The sequence below is a fragment of the Myotis davidii genome, unplaced genomic scaffold (assembly GCF_000327345.1).
Source record: "Myotis davidii unplaced genomic scaffold, ASM32734v1 scaffold847, whole genome shotgun sequence".
Taxonomy (NCBI): domain Eukaryota; kingdom Metazoa; phylum Chordata; class Mammalia; order Chiroptera; family Vespertilionidae; genus Myotis; species Myotis davidii.
The window spans coordinates 436,887-445,314 of record NW_006298049.1 but is presented as its reverse complement, the minus strand read 5'-3'; the positions used below and the strand labels follow the sequence as shown (position 1 = coordinate 445,314).

General features: G+C 40.2%; 1 protein-coding gene across 5 annotated transcripts in view; it reads left to right on the top strand.

Annotated features, from left to right (window-relative positions):
• Positions 1–6: 6 nt before the first annotated feature.
• Positions 7–8,428, top strand: part of SAV1 (salvador family WW domain containing protein 1) — a 35,401-nt gene continuing 26,979 nt past the window's right edge. For all 5 annotated transcript variants that reach the window (XM_015570492.1, XM_015570491.1, XM_015570493.1 and 2 more), the window contains exons 1-2: positions 7–111; positions 4,022–4,465. In XM_015570492.1, the coding sequence (XP_015425978.1) occupies positions 18–111; positions 4,022–4,465 (538 nt within the window). In that variant the 5' untranslated portion in view covers positions 7–17. The remainder of the gene's footprint in view (positions 112–4,021; positions 4,466–8,428) is intronic.

Genomic DNA, 8,428 nt, shown 5'->3' with positions numbered 1-8,428 from the left:
GGGCCTCGGCGACCAGGATGCTGTCCCGAAAGAAAACCAAGAACGAAGTGTCCAAGCCGGCCGAGGTGCAGGGCAAGTACGTGAAGAAGGAGACGTCGCCCCTGCTGCGGAGTGAGTGTCGAGCCGGGCGCACCCCTACCTGCCCCGGCGGCCGCGCCTCCCCGCCTTTTCACTCCCCTTGGTCTCTGTGAAGTGGTTTGGTTGGTTTTTACTTTTCAAGATGCCTGAAGTCGTGTTTGTTATTTGAAACCGATAAAGACTAAGAAACTTAAACCAGTTTCCCCTCCTCCCCTCGCCCCCCTAAAAATAACAACAAACTTCCCGGTTCCCTATGGCAGTGTGTTGTTTTACTGGGGAAAAAAAAAAAAAGAGGTCCCTTAGGAAATACATACTTAAATGACTGATCCTCTGATGCTAGAGCAGTCAGCGTGAGTGGACGGGAACACTTGGTTGCTCTTCTAGACACGTCGGGCCGTGCCTTGTGTTTGTAAACATTGCGGTGTCGCTCGCCCGCGCTGGGACGGTGTGCGCACTGGGGCTGGAATTCCCGCTCCGCCGGGGATGCTGCGCCGGGAGGGGACGGCTGGCTCCGGCTGCACATCGGCCTTAGATCTCAGAGTAGAGGAACCACAATCGTGTGCATTTGGCTATAGTGATGAGAATTGCTTCCAATAAAAAAATCCCAAGGACCCCCCCCACAAGACAAAAATACTCAAAATGATGTGTCATATTTTAGGAGACATTACCAAAGTGTGTGTTTGTTTTTTTTTAATATTTTATTGATTTTTTTTTACAGAGAGGAGGGGAGAGAGATAGTTAGAAACATCGAGGATAGAGAAACATCCATCAGCTGCCTCCTGCACGCCCCCCACTGGGGATGTGCCCGCAACCAAGGTACATGCCCTTGACTGGAATTGAACCTGGGACCCTTCAGTCCACAGGCCGAAGCTCTATCCGTTGAGCCAAACCAGTCAGGGCAAAGTGTGTGTTTTTTTAAGTACACTTTTTTTTTTTTAATTGATTTCAGAGAGTCAGGGAGAGGGAGAGAGAGAGAAACATCAATGATGAGAATCATTGGTTGGCCGCTTCCTGCACGCCCCACACAGGGGATTGAACCTGCAACCTGGGCATGTGCCCTTGCTCGGAATTGAACCTGGGACCCTTCAGTCCACAGGCTGACGCTCTATCCACCGAGCCAAACCAGCTAGGGCAAAAGTGGTTTTTGTGTTTGTTTTTTACTTTTAATAGGATGTATTTCTACCCCCCACCCCCCAGCACCTTATTGCTGTTCCGTTTAAGTATTTGGTTTTCCAGCTGAATCTTTTAAAACTTTATTTCTGTCTTTTGAATTTTTAATACTTGCTATGTGTTCAGATCATTTGTGAGGTAAGGAGCTAATATTCTTGGTGCTCATACTGCATGCTGGCTGTTTGTGTAGGTTTCTCTCTTGGAAGCTTGGGGTAACCTTGTGACTTAACCATTACCTCATATTATAGTTGGGAAAGCTGTTCATAGAGATTCCTAGTATTTGCCCAAAATCACACAGAAAGGGGTGGGGAGCATGTTTTTCCACTATAATTACATCATCAACCTTCCAGATTTAACCTTGTATTTGCAGTACTTTCTTATAGAACAACAGAATAGATTTAAACGGGTGCACTGGTAACCAGAAACTTGATTTTTAAACCTTTTGTTGTTGTTGTTAATCCTCATTCGAGGACATTTTTTTCATTGATTTTTAGAAAGAGTGGAAGGGAGGGGGAGAAACAGAGAGAGAGAGAAACTAGATGTGAGAGAGACAGGAGAGACACATCAATTGGTTGCCTCCCACACACCAGGAGGGGCTGGGCTCAGCAGAGATACCTTGCCCTTGACCAGAATCGAACTCAGGAGCTTTCAGTCCTTGGGTCGATTAACCACTGAGCAAAACCAGCCAGGGCTTAAACCTTTTTTTAACAGTTCATTTTTGAGTTACACGTTCTCTCATATTTTGGGCAAAGTTAATGATAACTTGCAGTGTGCTGCCAATAGTTTATTAAACATTGCTTGAAATCATGAAATATGTTTGTCATACCTTTAAGCAAATAATTTAATATAATATTTTTTGTTTCAAGTGTTGAGACTTGTTTATTTAGGTATTAATTTCTGTCTAGAGTTTGATTCTGAAACTTATTGAGTGCCCGCTAATATTATTTACTCAATGAACTAATAAAAGTCTCTAGATCTGCCGAAACCGGTTTGGCTCAGTGGATAGAGCGTCGGCCTGCGGACTGAAAGGTCCCAGGTTCAATTCCAGTCAAGGGCATGTACCTTGGGTGCGGGCACATCCCCAGTAGGAGATGTGCAAGAGGCAGCTGATCGATGTTTCTCTCTCATCGATGTTTCTAACTCTCTCTCTCTCTCCCCTCCTCTCTGTAAAAAATCAATAAAATATATTTTTTTAAAAAAGTCTCTAGATCCAATGTTCTTCATGTATTTTGCTTTCTAACCATTAATGTCTAAACTATTTAAGTTCTGTATTCTGAAGTACTGTATCCTGAAAGCTATTGTTCTACTATTCTCTTCTGTTTCAAGTTATAGTTACATCTTTTAAAGGAGCCATAATTTCAGGCTTGGCTTTTTTTGTACTAATTTAACATTGTGTACCTCTCTGAAATGAAATATTTCTATTTTAAAATTTTCATAGCTAAATGTTTGGCTTTTCCTTTTGCCATTATTATTTTATGTAATTCCAGGAATAGGAAGACCAAGTTAATAATTTAAAAATCTTTTTAAAGGATTCTACCATTATATGTTTGGGAATAGCAATATGTTCTATTTTTTAAAAGAAAACAGATTACTAATTTTACACATTTATTCATGAGTATTTCATTAATATGTATTTCATAGTTAATCTTATTGATACTTTTTCGTAATATGTATGGTAGCATACAGAATATATTTGATTCAACACATTTGTACAAATTACAAATCCTTTCGAGTAGAGAAAGATTAATCAGCCTCAATTAAAAAAATAATTTAATCCTCACCTGAAGATATGTTTATTGATTTTTGTTTTTTTCTGTTTTGGTGGGTTTTTTTGGTTAATCCTCACCTGAGAATATTTTTTCTATTGCTTTTCAGAGAGAGTGGAAGGAAAGGGGGGTGGGGAGAGAGAGACACACACATCAGTGTGAGAGAAACATATTGACTGGCTGCCTCCCCCATGTACCCTGACCTTGTGTGGGGAGTGGACCCCACAAGCCAGGTATATGCTCTTGACCTGAAATCAAGCCCAAGACCCTTCATTGCATAGGCATATGCTCTAACCATTGAGCAATCGGCCAGGGCTGTTCATTGATTTTCAGAGAGAGGAAATGAGAGAGAAAGAGAATGAGAAAGACATTGTTATAAGATACATCCATTGGTAGCCTCCCATGGCCTCCCAACCAGGAATTGAACCTACAACCTTTTGATGTATGGGACAACACACAAACCAACTGAGCCACCTGACTAGGGCAGCCTCAATTTTAAAATACCCAATAACTATCTTTTTTTTCAAATTGATTGATTTTTAGAGAGAGAGCGGAAGGTAGAGAGAAAGAGACAAACATAGATTTGTTGTATTTATAGTTCCACTTATTTATGCATACATTGGTTGATTCTTGTATTTGCCCTGACTTTGGGTTGAACCCAAAACCTTGGCTATGCTCCAGCCCACTGAGTATTCTGGCCAGGACCCCCAAGTCCTATCTTAAATAAAAAAATTTAATTGTGGCTGTGGTTGAGTGTCAACCTACGAACAAGGAGGTCATGGTTCAATTCCCAGTCAGGGCACATGCCCAGGTGGTGGGCTCAATCCCCAGTATGGGAAGATAAATGCTCATCTGTACCTTTTATATATTTACTTATTTATTTATTTTTAATTTAATTGTGTTTTCTTAAGTCCATTGAAATTGTGTATTTTGGGGTGATAGATGCAAATGAGCAACTTTTAAAAAGTGTTACTTATTGAAATGGTCATTTTATTGTTTCATTATAGATCTCATGCCTTCATTCATCCGGCATGGTCCAACAATTCCAAGACGAACTGATATCTGTCTTCCAGATTCAAGCCCTAATGCCTTTTCAGCTTCTGGAGATGGACTAGTTTCAAGGAACCAGAGTTTCCTTAGAACTCCAGTTCAAAGAACACCTCATGAAATAATGAGAAGAGAAAGCAACAGATTATCAGCACCTTCTTATCTTGCCAGGAGTCTAGCAGATGTCCCTAGGGAATATGGCTCTTCGCAGTCATTTTTAACAGAAGTTAATTTTGCTGTTGAAAATGGAGACTCTGGTTCCCGATATTATTATTCAGATAATTATTTTGATGGTCAGCGAAGGCGCCCGCTTGGAGATCGTACACATGAAGATTACAGATATTATGAATACAACCACGATCTCTTCCAAAGAATGCCACAGAATCAGGGGAGGCATGCTTCAGGTAATTTAAAATTAGAACTACTATATTAGATTTATTAACACAATTTAAAAGATGCTCTTTTCTAGATTTTCTTGGGAAGTCAACATATTCCTAAGGAAATTCTTCATTTTGCCAGTATTGCTGAGCCAGCTTGCAAATAATTATTAACCTACAATGAGGGAAAGAATTTTGTGTTCCTTTATTTTATTAACTCATTTTATAAAAACTTGGTACTTATTTGAAGGATATCTTTACTATTAACACTATGAACTTTGAAAACTTAGATAATTTAATGTCTACAGTTGGATTGAATCTAGGTTAAGGTTTCGGAGAAACTGGACTTAAATGGGAAAAGGCAAGGCAGATAGGAAGAATCAGGCATGGTAGTTAATACCATGAGCAATTGCATCATTACTTAGCTAGAACCTGTACTGTTTCTCTTAAAACTGGTGTCGTAGTTCAATAATTAGTTCCCAAGTTGGTCAGACAGACTTATTGTAAAATAGTTAATCGTGTGTTAAGTATGTCTTTTTGTTGTTCTTTTATGAAATGAGCAAAAATATTAGTTATAAATTTTTGAAATCTGCTTTCCATATTTGCTGACTTGAGGATTCTTATAAAAGGAGCTGAAGATATAGGAGAAATGCACAATTTGCTTTAATCCTAGATTACTGGAATACACCAAATAAACTGAAGCAAGCTGAAAATTAAACTTTTTCATCTGACTATTTTTTTCTTGTAAGTAGTTGTAGGCTTTAAATTTTGGCAGGTTAAAAATAAAATACATCTATTTTGTAATCCACAAAATTTCAATAAGCTAACTTAATACATTGGAGCATGAGTATTTTGCGTGTAGAAAACATTCATTTAGTCTGAGTCGTATGTTTACCATTTTTCCCTGACCTTATTATTCCTCTTTGGTACCTTATTTGAAGGAACGAAACCAATATATGCAAAATAGTAACAGAACAATTTGTATACTTTGTGGTACTAACTGTAGGTACAATAGAGAGGCAGAAAAATATAGTCAGGGTAGGCTGGAATGATTGCTAGAAGAGATAGGACTTCATCTTTGCTTTTAGCTTGTATTTTAGATTAATGGGGGCAGATGAAGGGCATTTTAGTTGGAAATTTGGAAATAACCAAGTGAAAACAGAGTAGACACCATGCAAGTCCAAGGAGCTGTGTAGTTTTGCCTAGTTTGAATAAGATGTAAGGTGGAATGGAGATTTGTGGTCCAAAACAGGCTATAGGATTGAAACTTGAGTCAAGCAAAATCATTGCAGATTTCAAAAAGGCAAATCATTTTATGAAAGCACTATTTAAAGATCAGTTTACTAGTTATACTTGGGGTACATTCCTAGAGAAAAGTGGACTGCAGGTACCAGTGGTATTGCAGAGGAAAAGGCAAATCTGTGATGTTTTTGAAGGAAAAATGAGACAAATACGAGTTTGGGAATGAGTAAATCTCAAGTTTTGAAAATTGAGTAGTGTATGAAGCAAAATAGAGACAGACTTATAGATAGAAAACAGGCAGACAGCTCGGAAGTGGGGGTGGGGTTGGGGTTGGGGGAGGGGGCAGGGAGGAGTTGGAAGGGTGGAGGGATTGAGCAAAAAAACCCCCAAAACTCATGGTCATGGACAACAGTGGTGGATTGTGGGGGATGGGTAGAGGTGGAAGAGGCCATGGAAGGGATAAATGGTGATGGGGAAAAAAATTCTTTTTTAAATTGATTAGTGTGGAATAATTGGTAAGAGCAGCTTATTTTGTGAGAGTCAACATTGAAGTCTCATTGGAACATTGAAGAGAAGAGGTTTTCTAGGTACATAGAAATACTCTACTGAGCATAGGTGAGTGCCTTTTTAATTTTTAAAGAAGTTCTGTGTTAAAGGATTAGACAGTTGTACACTTCAGTGTTTATTTTGGCTATCTACACTAATAAAAGAGAAAAATGTTAATTGGTGTACGACGCTACCCTTTTCATTGGCTAATCAGGACTATATGCAAATTAACTGCCAACTCAGATGGCAGTTAACTGACAACAAAGATGGAGGTTAATTTGCATAAGTAGGCACAATGCAGGGAGGCGAAAGGGAAAGCAGGAAGAAGCCCCGGTGTTAGGCCTGGGCAGGGGCAGAGCCGGAGATCGCGGGGAGCTGGGGGTCCCCTGCCAAGGCCTAATGACTTGGCCAGAGGCCTTAGGCCTGGGCAGGGGCGGAGCCTGACACCGCGGGGAGCTGGAGGTCCCCTACCCAACCTGACACCTCTGCCGGAGGCCTCAGGCCTGGGCAAGGGGCCAATCCGGTGATCAGCGATCGGATGGTGATGAGGGTCAACTCCTCTAGCCGAGGCATCAGGCCTGGGTGGGGGGCGGAGCCGGGGATTGGGGGGATATGATGGTCCCCTTGCCCAGGCCTGAAGCCTGGGTCAGAGGCGTGAGGCTTGGGCGGGGGGGTGGAGCTGGGGGAAGCAAGCGATCAGAGGGAGATGGGGGTCCCCTGCCCAGGCATGATTCCTGGGCCAGAGGCATCAGGCCTGGGCAAGGGACCAATCCTGCGATTGGAGATTGATGGGGGACAACGCCTGAGGGCTCCCAGTCTGTGAGAGGGGGCAGGCTGGGCTGAGGGACACTCCTCCCCACCCCCACCCAGTGCACGAATTTCGTGCACCGGGCCCCTAGTTTCTAATAAAATGTAGTTTTAAACCTTGGAAATAATCTGTCCAACCAAAGTGTAGTAAGTTTTTAAAGCTCACTTATATTTTTAGAGTAATCTGCTTATTATAGGAAATTTATAAAATACAGAAAAGTAAAGGTTAAGTATCTATCACACCAGAGATTCTTAATATTTTAGTTATTTCTTCCATCTTTTCCCATGACATTCTTTTTCTTTACACTGTTATAATTAAAATCTATACCGTTTTGTATCTGTTTCTTACTTGAATGATTTTCTTAATGTAATATGCTATTTATTAGTAATTTCAGTGACTTGGTAATCTTACACTTGGTACATGTTTGGTAGTTAATACTTTATTTTTTTAGTTCATCTTTATTGTTGCAAGTATTACAGATGTCTCCTTTTTTTCCCCCATTGACCCACTCCGCCTGCTTCCGCCCCTCAGACTTTCACCATACTGTTATCTGTGTCCGTGGGTTATGCATATATGCATGTAAGTTCTTTGGTTAATCTCTTCTTCCCTCCCCCTCTGAAATACATCAGTCTGTTGTATGCTTCATGTCTCTGGGTCTGTTTTGTTTGTCAGTTTATTTTCATGAGATTTCACATATAAGTGAGATTATGTGATACTTGTCTTTCTCTAACTGGCTTATTTCACTTAGTATAATACTCTCCAGGTCCCTCCATGCTGTCTCAAAGGGTAAGAGATCCTTCTTTTTACTGCTGCATGGTATTCCATTGTGTAAATGTACCACTTTTTTTTTTTTTTTTTTACTTAAATGTAAGTTGTGAAACCATAAAAATCCTGGAAGAAAGCGTAGGCAGCAAAATATCAGACACCTTACATAGCAGAATTTTCACAGATACATTGCCTAGGGCAAGAGAAACAAATGAAAAAATAAACAAATGGTACTACATGAAAGTAAAAAGCTTCTGCACAGCAAAGGAAACTAGCAGCAAAATGAAAAGGGAACCCACTACTAATATATGGGAGAAATATTTGCCAATGATACATCTGATAAGGGGATAATTTCCCACATATATAAAGTATTCATACAACTTAACAAAAGATAAACAATCCAATTAAAAAATGAGCAAATTATCTGAATAGACATTTCTCCAAAGAGGATAAATAAATGCCTGAAACATATGAAAAAATGCTCATCACTAATCAGAGAGATGCAAATCAAAACGACAATGAGAGTACCACCTCACACCTGCCAGAATGGCTATCATTAATAAGTCAACAAACAAGTGCTAGTGAGGATGTGGAGAAAAAGGAAACCTTGTACATTGTTTGGGAATGCC